Below are 16,673 nucleotides of genomic sequence, written 5' to 3' on the forward strand. Positions count from 1 at the left end.
AAGGCAACAGTAACTCAAATAACCACTGGTTACAACCAAGGAATGCAGAATATTATCTCTGAACGCACAACACGTTGAACCCAGGCGTGAACTAACCGTGACGTCACCTGTTGGTTTCAATGCCGAGAAAATGAAGCCCGGATTTTGCTACTTCCTTGTCACCATTTTGGATTTTTTGGAGCCAGTGACGTAAAAAGCGTCATCAAACAGGCTGGACCGGAGAGCAACTAGGGGCAGGACCAGTCTATGGGCGGGCCAGACTGAAGCCAGACTGCTGAAAGCCTCGCCCTAAAGGATCTGTCAATCATTCCAGACAAGACTGTCGATCAAGTATAGCCACGCCCCATGGCTCCGTCAACTTTAACGATTTATTTAAAATTCAGTATTGATTTATTTTAAGATCGGCCCACCTAATCTCTCATTTTGACCATGAAAACTAACGGGAAAAAAATCCTGAGCTGTAGAAAATCAGTCCATCAAATTTTATTTTTTCCAAAAATGAATTGGGGTCTATGGAGCAAAAGCTTTTTGGAGTCAACCCTAGTGGACGGCGTGATATTGCAAGTTTTTGACACTTCCGGATTGGCTTCAATTCTGGAGCCAGATTCTACGTCCATCTTTATATACAGTCTATCGTTGAACCTTGAAGAAGATGGACTACAGCAGCAGAAGACCACAACAGGGTGCCATGCCCTCCTCTCAGCTATGAACAGGAAACTGAGGCTACAATTCACACAGGCTCGTCAGAATTAGACTAGAAGACTGGAAAAATGTTGCCTGATCTGATGAGTCTCAATTTCAGCTGCGACATTCAGATAGTCAGAATTTGACATAAACACCATGAAAGCATGGATCCATTCTGCCTTGTATCAACAGTTCATGCTGCTGGTGGTGTAATGGTGTGGGAGATATTTTTTGGCAGACTTTAGGCCCCTTAGTACCAAGTAAGCATTGTTTAAACATCACAGCCTACCTGAGTATTGTTGCTGACCATATCCATCCCTTTATGACCACAGTGGACCATCTTCTGGTGCTACTTCCAGCAGGATAATGCACCATGACACAAAGTTCAGATCATCTCAGGTTTCTTGAACATAACAATGAGTTCACTGTACTTCAACGGCCTCCACAGTAACCAGATCTCAATCCAAAAGAGCACCTTTGGGATGTGGTGTAGCAGGTGATTTCCAACACCTTGTTGAAAGTATGCCACTGAGAATTAAGGCAGTTCTGAAGGCAGAAGAGGGTCCAACCTTTTACTAGTAAGATGTACCTAATAAAGTGGCCAGTGAGTGTATTTTGCAGTTTTTCTGTATGTTTTTCTGAAGTTTTATTGAAGTTCTAATAGATTTTTTTCTTTTTTTACTTTTAGCTTGGCTACTTTTACTACCATAAAAGTTCTGCTTTTGTCACTGAAACATCAACACAGAGAAAGTACATCACTCTAACAAAACCATTCGAAGCGTGTCCACAGATAAGCAAAGAAAATGCCCCCAAATCAGCTTTTTTCAAGGTAACAGACACTGAAAATGCAGATAAGTCTTCACCACACCGGCGTATCTGCACACACACACACACACACACACACACACACACACACACACACACACACACACACACACACACACACACACACACACACACACACACACACACACAACCCTCACAAGCTGCTTGCTGACTTTCTGTGGTACTAGACAACAACACAGAAAGTAGCAGTATCATTCACTGTTTGCAGAAACTTCTGAGGAACTTTACCAGGATGACAGCTGAAACATCCTGAATGCTTAGTCTCACTTCATGTTTGCAGAAGTATTCGAGCCATGAACAGTGAAACAACCAAAGACACACAGACAGATTGGTCAGAGACAGCTGGGAGTCAGTGTGTGATGCTTTAGCAGCTCAGTGTCAGACATACAGAAGTACTGTGGACAGCAATTAGACTATAACTAATGTACAGGTATCCCATCACTCACGCATTGGTCCAGGATATTTATCAGAAGGGTTTCTCTCACTACAGACAGTTTTCCCTTTCAAGAGAAAACCACAAATAACAAAGATTTAGGTGAAATTGGGTTGCTAGCTGGGCAAAACAGACAACTGCACAAACCAGCAGGGAACCCCAAAAGCTTCAGGTTTAATACAATATAACAGTACTACAATGCAATAGTTTAATACAATAAGGGGCCCTGTAAGGAAAGGCCTGCAATTGTATTTAATCAAATGTATGACTTTAGGTTAGGTACTTTTAAAGCACAGAGGTAGTAGCTGGTTTGTAACTCTCTGTACTTATGAACCTAATGAACTGGTATCCCTCCACTCACACTTCAGTCCATGATGTTGATCAGAATATCGTCTGTCACTACAGGTTTTGATAGACTTAATTATACTCAGGAAAAAAAATACTGAAGGATTCTGTTCAACATTGCAAACTTTAGAATTTTACCAAAAAATAAAATAGAATGTTTCAAAATGAGAAGCACAATTGACAAAGGTCTAGGGAAAGCTGTGCCGAACAGACAACTTCCACAGGGCCAATAAACCAGCAGAGACCCCCAAAAGCTTCAGGTTTACTGCAAGTCATCTGTTGTTTTAGTACTGGGTCAACCGCACAGAGATCTGTATGGAAAAGTTATGTTTTATTCCATTATGTATAACTACTGCAAACATATAATTGTTTTCAAATCATAATTACAGTTTGGGGTTACATATTGTTTTAGCATAGAGGTAATGGTTGGTTTGTAGGTCTCTGGATGCTGGTAGAGGGATGAAGGTGGGTCAGCATGGGATCCCAAACATGGCACATATCTAATTTCTCTGGGGTGTTAGCGGACAAACGTACGAATACAGAGGTCTACTTAAGTGCCTCTGTCTATGAGCGCATCAACTCACTTGATTGCCAAAAACTCCAATGGAGCAGGCGGTGGAAACCTCATCCGCGCCGAACCACACGGACGCCAGGCGGGCAGGCATCCCCAGGATGAAGACCTGCGCCAGGGAGCTCAGCAGCTGCCCGACCATGGTCACCCAGAACAGCTCTGGTTTGGCGCTGGCCACCTTGATCCATGTCCCTGCGCAGTTGAGCGCGTTGGCCACCAGCGCCGTGACCCGCAGCCCCTTCTTATCCAGGAGCCAGGTGACCGGGAAGATGAAGGGGATGTAGGTGAGCATGTAGATCATGGACAGCCAGTCCACCGCGAAGGCTTCCACGGTGTAGAACTTCACGATGATGTTGCTGATGATGCCGTACTGGATCCATTGGTACGCGTTGCTCAGAGAGTAGGAGCTGAACAGGAACACTATCGCCCAGCGCTTCTTGTATAAGCTGGTGGTGGGAGCAGAGCCGCTGTCTCCGTTCGGGATGCCGCTGCATTCAACTTGCTCTGCTGGGTTTGGAGCCGTCGGTGCCAGATGTGGACCGTTCTCCTTCACATCCTGAGCGCGTCTGTCCCCCATTTTTTTCCTGCTTCAATTAAGATGAGCGCACTTCTTCTACCAGCGCAGTAACCTACTTAAGATGCCTTCAAAAAAACAGAGGAAAAAATCCCTCAAAAATATAAATGAATTCAAACTAAAATGAAAGAAAAATCACTTTGGTTCCATATGACAGTGTCAGAAAACCACTCAGTTGTCAGGATCACTGCTCTCCTTCTCCCTTCACAGCAGCACTGAGATAACTTCAGACATTCCAGAGGACTGAGCTGCTCCACAGAAGTCCATTCAATACTTTCTGAGAAATTCCCTTTATTGGCCACAGACTATAGGAGCTGACTGGACCTTTACTCCACCCAGCTGCTGAGATAAGAAATGACAGTGACTGTGGAGCTGTGTCCAGGATACAGCAGAGAACAGCCTACAGACTGCTACAGACAAAAACAAAGTCAAAATATAGACTATCTGGCCTTGTTGATGCTTTTGTCTCCCATTACGACATCAAAAACAACAAGTGTCCAATATCATTCTTCTGATCTTTATAAAGGCCATTACTTCCAGACTTGTGTAGTTTCTTGAGCCTTGGTCTTTTTCTTGTTAATCTGTGAGTTAAATCCCTCCTACTAAAAACAAAGACTGCCTTGTTGTCACCTTGGTGCTTGCTGTTTGTCAGTACAGGCTAGGAGCTTGTTTTTATAATTTCCAAGTTGATTAATTTTGACTGAAATGTCAAATCTGAACCCAACAAAAAAGTTAAACCACTGGTCTCCAGTTGATTTACTGTAGATTACCGACTGCTGAAATACCGTGATCCCTGAAACCAAACAAAACGTGTAGAAAGTGACTTGAACACACCAGAACATTCACCTCGTTGCCTTTAAACTTTTCCTGTGTAGCTTTGGCTGTATGCTTTGAGTTATTTTGCAGACTGCATCAGGTTGTCCTCTAGTGTTTTCAGATACTTTGCTGCATGCGTTTGACCCTCTACCTTTACAAGCCTTTCAGGGCCTGCTGCTGAGAAGGATCCACACGTCATGATGCTGCCACCACCATGCTTTACAGCATTTCTGCCAAACACAGCAGGTATAGTCTCATGACCAAAAAGCTCAATTTTTGTCTCAACAGACCACAGTCTTCTTCCAGTTGACAGCTGAGTCTCTCACATGCCTTCTGGTGAACTCTGTGGGATTTATTACAGGTTTTTCTAAAGCAGTGACATTCTCTTTGCTACTCTACCATGAAGCTTTGACTGGTAAGGAACAGGCCACAGTTGTTGTTTGTACAATCTCTCTCTTATCTCAGAAACTTGTAATTCCTTCAGAGAAGTCACAGATGTGCTGGGGGCCTCGCCTAGTCTCTTTATTGTACGGTCACTCAGTTTTGGAGGACGGTCTGCTCTGTGTAGATTCCATATGTGGCATATTCTTTCCATATTTTTTAAGATGGACTGAATGTATTCCAAGAGACATTCAGTGACCTGGACATTTTCTTGTATCCATCCAGACTTATGTCTTTCAATAACCTTTTAACAAAGTTGCTTGGAGTATTGTTGTGTCTTCATGGTGTAGTTCTAACCAGGAGGACTGGTTCACCTGTAACTAGATCTTCTATGTACAGGTGTCTTTATGCTACAATAACTTGAGTCCCATTCAGTGCTCTTAGATGGTCTCCCTTTGATTAATTGTGTGACTTCTAGTGCCAGTCGCCTGCACCTGTGTTGAATTAGATGAGTAAGTTTAAAAGGAGTTAATACACATAAAATAACTTATTTTACATGCTGTTTAAATGCTCTTACATAAAAATTATCATATGTGTGGAGCCATTAAAATGTGAAAATGCAGGCACACAGGGTTAATTCGGTTATGCTTCTACTCACCACAAGATGACAGTGTTTAGCAGAAATTCTCAAAGGACAGTTGTACACAAAATATAGTTCATCACTGACATTGTTTCAATTTGTAAGACTCAAGAAATATCCAGTAAAAAAAGAAACTAAACATTTATTTCTTAAGGGAATACAAAATGGGATTTTGTGATAGCTTATATGCTTATATAACATCATATACAAAAGTATAAAAAACATAATTGGTAGTAACAATAAGGAAATAAAGTACAATGTAAACACTCCGTATATATATGTGCATACATGACGCCTGCGCCAAAACAGTGGAATAAACAAAAAAAAAAAAACAAGGTTCAACTGTTGTGCCATCAAATGTATGAAAGAACCAAAATGACCAGAAAAAACAATGATGGAGTAAAAAGGCTTCTTTGTGTGCCGGTTTAACAACATGAAAACAAATTGGAAATGTATTTATTTTCTAAAATTTGAAGGTTAATGTACTCCAGTAGTAATTTCCATGTTTTACTAGACGCATATCCCTCTAAATTTAAAGGTTTACGGGTAAAACTGATATGATTCCCCAAATGTATTTTGCTAAAAGTAAGACAATCCAAGTCACTTTAGGAACACGGACACAGACATGTTGAAACAAGTCGTCTATTTCTAGCCTGATCACATATAGCTGTTGCTGTTTAAGGAGCTCACATGGAAGCTATAGTTGAAATGATGTTAAAACAACAGTTACATGCAATTTGGCCACAATTAATCGCCGATTCAGTTAATTGATCAAATGTAGCTCAATTTTAAAAAATAAAAACATCATCAAGTAAATGTAAATAGTAGAACAAATTGCTGAAATTGGACAATTCTTCTGCAGTTAAGCTCAAATTTTTAAAGCTTGTTGCTCAATTTCAGATCATATATCGCACAAATCCACCTTAAAACAACAAGCTGATTGTATGGAAGGCAATTTTCTCGAGAGGTTTTTTCATTTAACTTCATGCTGATGGTGGCTGGAGCTGTAATGACCAAAATGACAAACAAATGTGAAAGCAAGAAAAAGAAAAGAAGACGGATTTTACTGTCAAAACAATGTCCGAGGGTGCCGGATCCACATTTTGCGAAGCGCTCTGAAGGTAGCAAGGATCGGGCTGGCTCTCCTTTGGACTGAGCCTCTGACCTAAGTGCTGCTTGTTGGCTGCTTATTCTCAACCGTAAACTGTAGAAAGTTGTGGTGTGTTCACTTGTCCTCCAGCTGCTGCAACAGAGGGTTCACCTCGCTCTCCGGAGTTTTGACACTGTCCGTCCTCACAATGCACGTGGGACGATGGCGGTTCAGCATGAGGATCAGCTGCTGCCGCTCCAGCTTCAGCTCCTCGATCTGGGCTTTAAGGTCGGAGTTTAGCATCTCTAGTCGTTCTGATTCCTATGACAGGATGGAGGGAAGAGAAATAAGCACAGATGTGGGAGGAATTTTGTTTGGATGACTAACAGGAGATACCTAAAATGATGTATACGGATTCTAAATGTAAATTAAATTTGATTCAACTTTATCTATTCTTTTCAACGCAATGAAATAAGTATTTGTTGTTCCAACACACAGCATCTCTACAGCAGAGTGGATGTGGACTGACTCAATGGTCAAGAATTTGTCACCAGTTGAACAGCTCATGAAGCTGCTGTGCACAACTGGCTAAATTTAACCCTTTTCTAACCAAAACAATAACACCGAAAAGACAAACCATCTGCATGCTGCGTGCATATTTAGTCCATACTGTACGTCTCACCTTTTGTAGATAATCTGTTCTCTCTTTCTTTTTGTTTCGACACCGAGCTGCAGCCACTTTGTTTTTCTCTCGCCTCCGTTTCCTCCTCTCTTCCTCTTCATCTCTCTTAAGAACAGCAGGGAAAAAAAACTTTAAAACGTGGCTTCAGTTGCAGTTCATGCTGCGGTACATTGGAGGCACTCCGTGTTTATGTGCAAGAGAATTGTGGAATTTGAATTAACAGCTTTATGTTTAGACCAAACTTCATTCACTATCATTACAAAAAAAAAAACTACATTAGCACTATTAGTTTAGAGGCCACATTCAGCCCAATATGATCTCAAGAGACCAGTAAAATCAGAGCATAATAACCTATAAATAACTCCAATTTTTTCTAGTTTAAATGCAAAAAAGCACTTTCTGAAAATGTTCACATTTAAGGAATTATCTTTCTACAAAACATTATGAACAAACTGGAATTTCTTTTTAAAAACAAGTTCAATTTCAGCAACATTATGCCTCAGTGTATCATTTACACATTAAAACCTACAGATCACAGTGTTTCTACAATGGTGCAAAACATTTAGTCACAGGTATCTGGAACTGAATGATACAGTGTTTTACTTTACGATCAAAATGACAAAAGTCAGACAAAGAAAGACAAAAAAACAACAAAAACAAGACAAAATATTACAAACACAAAACAAAAAAAAGACAAACGTCATGAAGCAAAACAAAAAAAAAAAAAGAGACAAAATGCTACAAAAATGGACAAACGACAAAAACGAGACAAAAAATTACTCAAATGATACAAATGAGACCAAAAATGACAAAGACAAGAAACAAAATGAGGAAAACATAGAAAAAAACACAAGCAAGACAAAAAGAAACTGAAAATGACACAAACAATACACAAAACAAAGCAAAACACAAAATGACAAAAACAAGACAAAAAACACAAATGAGACAAAAAGGAAACACAAAACGACATAAAACAGAAACAAAAGACAAAAGTCAGACAAAAACAACAACAAAGACAAACAAAATATTACAAAAAGGAGACACAAAATGACAAATTAGTATTTTACTTTATGATCAAAACAACCTGTCATGGTCTAGAAATTATTTTAAATTTATAGTTGTACAAATTCACAAATGGAAATACCAGCACAGCTACCAGCAAAGGAGAACTATGCTGTATATTCACACGTAAAGTAACTGTATGAAAGCATTTAATTCTGGCTCTGCTTTTACTCCAAACAAACCTGTTTAGTCCCATTTGCAATGGCACAGTTTTATTATTAGCATGATGCAGTTTATACTTGTAATGATATGAGTTTAACTGCATGCTGGACTTTTTGCTTATTGATATTGATAGTTGATAAAATGACACTTTGCATCACATAATTTTGTATAAGAGGTTATTTGATTTAATTGTGTTAAACAGGTGTTTTAGCCTGTTGTTCTGAAAGTTAATTCAGTAAAGTCCAAGCCCCAATATCATCTCTGCTGCCATCACTATGGCCAAGTTAGTTAAAGCTCACAGTCTAACAGCTCAGCATCCATCTGCTTGTATAATTCCCGTCACACTGACCACATTTTTATGTGTAAAGGGATTCCCATGGTACTTTTAATACCAGTGACATGCCCCACTGTGTCCACTAGATGGTCCTGTTGATTAGGATGTGACTCCAACAGCAAAGGTGTTTCCAATAGAAGCAAATCTGTTCATGATTTACTGTATAAAGGACATCTACCACATGTGTAGCTAGAATCTGTCAGGTTAATCTGAAATGTTGTGTGTTCATTTTCACAGCAGTTGTACTAAATAAAGAAATAAATATGCTATTGTCTATCTGTACAGAAATGTCCTCTCCGCATGCAATGTGTCATTTCTATTAGTTTAAACTTTATAACAGGTTTCTCAGCATGTCCCGTACCTCTGTTTTAATGACTAGGGGCCTCTTCCCCAGACTGTCCAGGAAGTGCAGAGGTGACAGCATCGTCCCAAACTCCTGGAGGTCGCCGAATTTGAGCTTGTCAGTCAGCGTGGTGGCCGAGATCCCAGCCAGCGGGCCCAGGCTGGGCAGGGAGCCTGCAGTCACAGAGGGATCTGGGATTTGTCCTGGCATCGTGTCAGTCTCGGTCGTGACCACAGCTACAGTAGGAGGCAGAGGGAGAAAACGGGAGACATGCTCAGACGGAAACTAAACCAGATCAATGAAAAACACATAAAACTCTGTCTGCTCTGCCTGTTATAGCACATAGTGGGGCGTACTTTATGCAGGAGGGGAGAAAAAAAACAGCCATTTCGCATTAGCAAATTAGACACAAATGCATATGAAAGTGCTTTATATGACCTACAGTACAGTCTGCTTCAGGAAGGCATTTGTCCAAGGTGCACTGTTCCCTTCTAGCAGACAGTTCGGTGATGAATTGCTGCCCTGTTCCAGGAGCAGGATGCTGAGACTGCTGCTCATTAACTTATTTTGTTATTTTGACACTTTCTCTGCAAGGAATATGCTAGCATTTACAGAAACCTTGGCAGGAGCTTACCTTATTTAATCCCAAGAGGACAGAAAGAAAGATGAACAAGAGTGCACAAAACAGATTCAAATTCCATTTTGATCCAAAGAGAGCTAAAGGCAGCAATGGCCAAGAAAAACCTGTTAACGGTGGTTTGCTTCCCTATGAGGCTTAATGTGAGGGGGGCAGAATATGGCTGCCAAAATTCAGCCAAGTTTTGTTTGGCCAAAATAAAAATGACACCATTCAAGTAATATGTGTTGGGTGCACAGATTGTTACAGTTCTGTGCTGGCAAATATGAACATTTTCATTGATACAGAGACAACTGGAGAGGAGGGGTGTGTGAGTAAAACCAGCCAAAGACACAGGAAATTACTACAACAGCTCAGCGGATTTCCAAGCCACATGACACAGCCAAAAACTATGATCTTAGGTCAGTTACTCAGCCCTGTATCCCATACTACTGGAATAAACAGTTATACTCATGTAAATATTACTACAGAAAGCATCCATCTGGCCTGTTATCTGTGAACACGGACCTAAAGTTAAGGGGAGCGTTTAAATGTGTTGGTTAACCTTTGAGCAGAGAACACAACATCAGAATCTCATGGGAATAACTTTCAGTTTTGCACTTCCCCAAATTTCAGGTCAAGAAGACACAGCACGACGGGATGTAGCACCATGATTCACACAAACAACATTTGCACTGAAACAGCCTCATGGTTCTGAACATTCTGTGTACACAGGATTAAAACAGCTTCTCTTATTATAGGCGATTCCTAAAAGTTCCGGCGAACCAGTTCACTTATCCTGATAAGTCCGTGTTATAATCATTTGTGCTGACCTCCATACATTAGAATGTCCCAGTTTACTTTACAAATATGCATTTGGAGCTGATTCTCAGCGTCCCAGAGGCCGGCATCGTGCCAAAAAGGCATCACTTGCCAAAAAACTGATGCTGCACTTCTTGTTCAATGTGTATTTTCCACTTTGTAAGGATCTATACCGTTTTTTTGTTTTTTTTTTACCTGACTCAAACAGTCAGAACATGCACAAAAGCCAAACTCCACATCTGCTGTGATAGTAAAGGTGAGTGTTAGTGGTATTTTAGCATTTCTTGTAACAGAATAGTTGTGATGAAAGAATTGCTGAGAGTTTATAGTTTAGATTTTAGATGATTCTAGACAAAAAGATGTGTTTGGTAGGTTTCATATTCTTGTTTAGAATGTAATTAACATGACTTACAGATGGATTTTATATACAAAATAAATAAAATTAACTGTTTTGCCACTACTCTATGAGATACAGTAATCAATTATAGCCTCGTGAAGTCATTTCTATGCATTAATAACATCTCAGTCACAGTGTAAGGCCTCCAGTCACTTTTTGGCAAGTGGGAAACTGCATTATGTAAGTTACACTGGTCCTTTAAAGCTGCTTCAACTGCTAAAAACGACTGTACTTGTTAATAACTAAGCCACGGAGCTAGTATGATAGTACAGAGACTTAAGGACACTTGGTTTAATCAGTTTTTGGCACAAAGTCACTTCTTGGCACATCAATGCAGCACGCACAGCAGCTGAATTGGTCAACTTGAAAGCGGAAGTTTTTTTCTCAGTGCGGCACTAATCTTACGTAACTTTGTCTTACCATCAGAAACCTGCAGTGATAAAATGTTACAGCTTTTCAGACAGATCGGCTTCAGATAAAGCGCGTTTTAAGGATCATTACGCTGCGTTGATTTCACTGTCAGATCGGTCAAACTAGGAACATTTTGTTCTGAATTGTGCAAGCCTAGATTCATGTTAATAGCAGCATGCAAACAAAAGAAAATGATCCTTCTGCAGCATGCTCAGAGACATGACATGTTTACTTTGCGCACCAGAATTCAGAGATCGCACCGAATCCAGCGAATAACCGAAAACATCCGATCTGCTCGCTGCGTCCTCCAACTATTCTGGTTGTGACCAATGCGTGGCGCGCCAATGATCTCTCCACACAAATTATTCAGCTCTCGACTTGTGAAGTTTTTTGCTCACCGACCTGACTTTGATCCCAGGTGCAACAAATGTCCTTTCTTCTGCTCAGCCGAGGGTCGAGAGTAGATTTTAAAAAGTGGAAATCGTTGCATCAGCCCGACTTTAAACGTGATCCCAATCTGGGAGGATTTGGGAATGCGGAAATTAGGCTATGCCAGCCAAACGTAAGCAGGGATGTAAAAAAGTACATAGTGGGGGCAGAAGTGGGGAAGTCACACCGCTCCTCCCATAAAGAAACACTGAGGCTGCAGACCGCAGCAGCGACAGAAACATGAGCTGGAAACACAGAGCGGCCACTGATCCACAGGCAGAAAACACAAATGTTAACTCCAGGACAGTTTAACAAGGTTAGTTCTAATACAGGGTGTCCCAAAAAAAAGACATCATTTCACAGGGCAATAATTTTGGCAATTCTTGTTGAAATAACCTCAAATTTTCACTGAATGTATAGAAACTGTAGCAGCTTTTAACCCAGTTTAAAGGCCGCTGTGGAGCGGATGGGATGTTACTTCTGGACGCGTGCTCCGGGCAAACAAATCCAACAAAAATGTCCTCTACACAATTCTTCTTTGGATATATCAATCCGTTTATTCCTTTAACCATTGTCCATTTAAGTAAAACATTTCCTTTAACTTTGAAATACGAACAAACAAACCTGTCTGCCACGCTGACACGGTCAAAAACTGTTTGCTCTCCATCCGACACACCTGGCTTAATTACCTGGAGCTTTTAAAACCCAGGACCCTAGCCCCCCCTACAGATCAACACAAACTTGATATATGGCAAGTCCATAGTAAAAAAAATAGAAAAACATAATAATAACAAACTATTATTTACTTAGCCGGTTAATTATTTAGTCTGTAAAACATCATAAACAGCTGGAAATGACAGACACAAATTCTCAAATCTGGTCATATGTAACAGCTCAAAACCCAAACTATCAAATGTGTTGTAATGGAAGATCCAGAAATGCTTCAAATTCTTACTTCTGACGTCATCAAGTCCTGTTACAGACGCAGGTGGATCCACAAAGAATCTATCTTGACAGCAGTTCCTTAAAGAACCTATTTTTGCCCACATCATTTTTGAAGATGTAATAATCAAATGTAAAGGAGTCTTTTTAAAAGCAAATAACCATTTGGGTAATTGGTTCTTTAAAAAACTCTTTAAAGGGGAAAAAATGTGTTTTTTCCCGCGGCATCACTGTGATGAACCTTTTTGGTTCCACTTAGCACCTTTATTCTCTGAGTGTGGAGTAAATCCCCTACCGACCACTAGATTTAGCAAATTCTTTGCTTCAGGACTTTTCTTGGATGATAGTGACCTTGGTAGCTAAAAGCAAATAATTTTGTGGTCTGAGGAAATCAAAAGGGGTGCTTTTAAGATATGTTAATGAATGCCTATAAATAAGCCTCTGTGTTTTTTTAAGGACACAGTTATACTTTATGTTTACTCTTAAAATGAAAGCCATACGGAGGATTACCTACCATTGTCTGAACAAGACGGAAATATTGTTTATGTAATCTGTGACAGTGTAAGAGTAGGACTTTTTAGAGCTGAGCTTTCCTGGTCATTTGACTAAAGTTTGATTTCAGTAATTTAAATATCCGTGACAATGAAGTTTTGTAATAAGGTCACAATCTGTTCAGCTATGATTTGTCGTTGACCCTTTAAATCTGAAGTGTAAATAATTTTGGGATGTGTTTAATGTTGCAGGAAATGTAAGAATACCATCAAGAATTGACAACAGAATTAATCGTAAACTTTAATGACAAGTGTATATTGATCAAATTGACTTAAAGTAAGATTGTCACTGGGTTTGAGAGGGAAGATATTCCTCTTTTTTAAGGTATTACATTTAGTTTTAAAATAACAAAGTTGTTCTCTGTTATGTTTGAATTAACCTCTGAATTTGCTCACTTATAGCATCCTACTTATATACGTATATATAATTGATACTCTCAAATAAATAGACGTTTTTCCTGCTGACCCTACACAGTTCATTCATTTGTCCAACACACCAAACACCACTGTGAACGTAGATTTATTGTAATTATTCAGCAGCATAGATAAGCAATCGATGCCCATTTTACTTATTTTAAATTTAACAAATAAGTCAAAATCTGAAAGGTAAAAAAATAAATCATAAGTTACATCTTGATAAGATATATATATATATATATAGTATATAGCACTGGATGTTTTCATGGAAAACTTTCAACATTTTAACAATGAGGTCAAACCACAGTTGATGACATTGAGGTATGTAGTTACTGAACAGAGATGAATGTGTAAATACAACATTTACAGCAATCAATACACTATTGACACCAAAAACACTAAACCATACTGTCACAGTAAATTCCACATTACACCTTAGATCTAGTAACAGATCAGATATATATGAGCTTTGAAAATTATTTGGAATTTCTCAGCATGCGTTTTTAAAATCAAAACTGACTTCAGTCCCTCCGGTTAAATTAAAAGCCATGCTTTTAGCTACATCACTCTGTTGGCTATGTATCTGGAGAAAGTTTATAAGTTTGTTTAGTCACACACACGACATTTCATGACTGTACTCCTTGAAGTGTTACAGCACACTGTAGCATACGTTGGTCACCATTTCAGATTCGTGAACCTGCAAACAGAGAAACCAGAGAGATCACACAGATCGCTTCCCTCTGCTGATTATAAGGCTAAGATAGTCGGGGAGTTGAGGATGTCGACGGATTCGCTCTTGCTTCCTGCGCCTTTATGGCTGTCTAGTCCCTCTGTGAGCGAGTCCAGCTCAGGACATGCGAACGTGAACACGGACAGGTAGCTGCTGCAGGTGGGGGTGGAGGTCACCACGGGAGTGCTGAGGGGCTCCAGGTCGCTGGAAACAGACTTGTACAGGGTCTCCCAGTCCGACACCCCCAGAGAGCTGCTCAGGTCGATGTCTGGCACCGAGCGAGCCGTCTCCATGGGGGTTTTCTCCTCCAAACTGGGCAGCATATTGTCCAGCAGCCCCTCCTTAATGTCCAGGGAGGGCTCGAGATCGCAGATGTTGATTTCAGCGCTGGCACACAGCAAGATATTGGAGTTCCCAGAGATGGCTGTGGACGGATCGCTGGGGATGTCCATGTCCTGGAGTGAAGGAGCCTCCTGGATGCCGTCCTCTGGAAGTCTGTCCTCGTCCGGACTGGGCGGCAGCTCCGGGGACCCCGTGGGCTCCTGGAAAATAGACTCCAGCTCCTCTGACATCTGGCACACCGGTTTATGCGTAGCGAGGATGAATTCAAGCCGTTCTTTCTCTTTGAGGAGGTTGGCTATTTCCGTCTCCAGCGCCGCCTTTTCCTCCTCCAGCTTGTCTGTCTCCTTCAGATACATCGACATCCAGAATCATCCACAGGGGAACACACAGAAAAGGAGGTGCAAATGACAGCTGAGTGATTGGATCACTGTTTACTTACAGCTTGCAGTGTATCTGTCAGTTCCCTCCGTCTGTTGCGACACTTGGCTGCGGCCATTTTATTCCTCTCCCTTCTTATCCTTTTCTTCTCCTCCTCCTCTGGAGACAGCTGGGACGCAAAGGAAATAATTTGGTTATTACCTTGAAGGATCCAGCCATTTCATCCTCTAATCCACTACATCCGCTCCCAGTTCACCCTCTGAAGAATGGCAAAAGCATGTTTCGCTGCAATGCGTCTAAAAATAGACCATTGTTGCAGACTTGCTGTGACCTGAATATAAATTGACTGCCTAAGGAAGGCACACAGCCCGCACACGGCACCAGAGGAGCATGCACAATAGCACTGTTGCACACAAGGAATTCAGATTGGCATATGTAAATCCACACTATCCCGACCAATAGCAGGTGGACTCCATCTGAGCTAACCTACCTGCTCTGCTTTCCCCTTCCTGACAGCATTTTTTCCCTTATTCCCGCCTGCTTTGGGTGTTGCCTGGTGAGAGCTTTGCGGTTCATTGGCTTGCTTGCTGCCCAGAGACGGGGAGACAGATGTGATAATTGTAGGCTGGACCATCCACTGGAAATCTGGGGTAGAGGAAATTGCTGTAACTGTTGGAACAAACGCTGTGTCTTGTGCGCTCATGTCATGGCAGACCTCCTGCAGAAAAATGGGAAATAATGCACAATGAGGACTACAATAGAGGATAGCAGGGCTTTAAAGTGAATCTTATTGATGACAATCGTGAATAAAAACCTGCAAATGACACGTTAGCTGAAATCAGAGGCTCGCCTGCATCCGTTGATCTTTTCTTGAAATATACCCCACCAGAAATAGCCCTTCTCCAGATCAATATTTGACTTTATCATTGTTTCTGACGTCAACACTGACGCAGGGATGCTGTGGAGTCTCCTGAATGGATTTATTTTTCTCAATGAACCGCTGCATCGACACGCTCACATTTGGTCCCAGGACGTCGGAATCATAACAATCCAACCCACCGTGCTGCTTTTGTCACATTTTTTCCTCCACCTCGCAGCTGATCCCTTTCGCTCCAGTTACATATCAAACGCATCCCGGAAATGTAAGAATATGCATATATATATATATATATGTACATTAAAAATGACGTTTAAAATGAAGCGCACTCAGTTAATTAAAATCTTATCAATCAGCTCCCCCTCCCCCCACCGACAACATGAAAAGCCACTCAGTCTGTGGATGTTTATAAAAAAGAGAAAGAATAAAAAATGATGGGGGGGGGATGTTGAATGTGCTCATCTGCCCTCCCCGGGTTGCATGTTGAATAAATGATCAACAAAGCCATTCATACCTTTGCATTGCTCTCTGAGGAGGAGGCAGGAGAGCTCGCCTCCTCTGGCGTCTTCTGGCTCAGTGTCCCGACAGGAGACTCTGTCCGGCAGGTGGGAGAGACTGGATCCATGTCAGGCGTCAGGTTGTTGTGATACATCACCAAGAGGAAGCAGGGAACAAACACACACACACACACACACACACACAGGTCCTGATCAATGACAAATATGAGTGTGGCCTTCCGCTGGGCAGAGCGGCTAGGGTCTGTTCTCCAGGTATATACCTGGTAACTGGACGACTAGA

The 16,673-nt window shown here is 41.1% G+C and overlaps 2 protein-coding genes across 4 annotated transcripts; both read right to left on the minus strand.

Moving 5' to 3' along the window:
• Window positions 1-5,415: 5,415 nt before the first annotated feature.
• jdp2a (Jun dimerization protein 2a) lies at window positions 5,416-11,851 on the minus strand. Of its 2 annotated transcripts, none has more exons than XM_022193230.2 (4): window positions 11,612-11,851; window positions 8,982-9,199; window positions 7,063-7,167; window positions 5,416-6,701 (listed from the first exon to the last, which is right to left on the minus strand). In XM_022193230.2, the coding sequence occupies exons 1-4, from the start codon at window positions 11,697-11,699 to the stop codon at window positions 6,516-6,518; spliced, it is 597 nt and encodes a 198-aa protein (XP_022048922.1). In that variant the 5' UTR covers window positions 11,700-11,851; the 3' UTR covers window positions 5,416-6,515. The 2 variants fall into 2 exon arrangements, with proteins under 2 accessions (XP_022048922.1, XP_051813025.1); XM_051957065.1 differs by lacking the exon at window positions 11,612-11,851 and adding an exon at window positions 11,451-11,557.
• Window positions 11,852-13,635: 1,784 nt separating this feature from the next.
• On the minus strand, window positions 13,636-16,657 carry fosaa (v-fos FBJ murine osteosarcoma viral oncogene homolog Aa). Of its 2 annotated transcripts, none has more exons than XM_022193236.2 (4): window positions 16,390-16,657; window positions 15,489-15,716; window positions 15,060-15,167; window positions 13,636-14,964 (listed from the first exon to the last, which is right to left on the minus strand). In XM_022193236.2, exons 1-4 carry the CDS (start codon window positions 16,525-16,527, stop codon window positions 14,296-14,298), a joined length of 1,143 nt encoding a protein of 380 aa, XP_022048928.1. In that variant the 5' UTR covers window positions 16,528-16,657; the 3' UTR covers window positions 13,636-14,295. The 2 variants fall into 2 exon arrangements, with proteins under 2 accessions (XP_022048928.1, XP_022048929.1); XM_022193237.2 differs by lacking the exon at window positions 16,390-16,657 and adding an exon at window positions 15,813-16,064.
• Window positions 16,658-16,673: the final 16 nt, after the last annotated feature.

Source organism: Acanthochromis polyacanthus, chromosome 1 (assembly GCF_021347895.1).
Source record: "Acanthochromis polyacanthus isolate Apoly-LR-REF ecotype Palm Island chromosome 1, KAUST_Apoly_ChrSc, whole genome shotgun sequence".
NCBI classification, from domain to species: domain Eukaryota; kingdom Metazoa; phylum Chordata; class Actinopteri; family Pomacentridae; genus Acanthochromis; species Acanthochromis polyacanthus.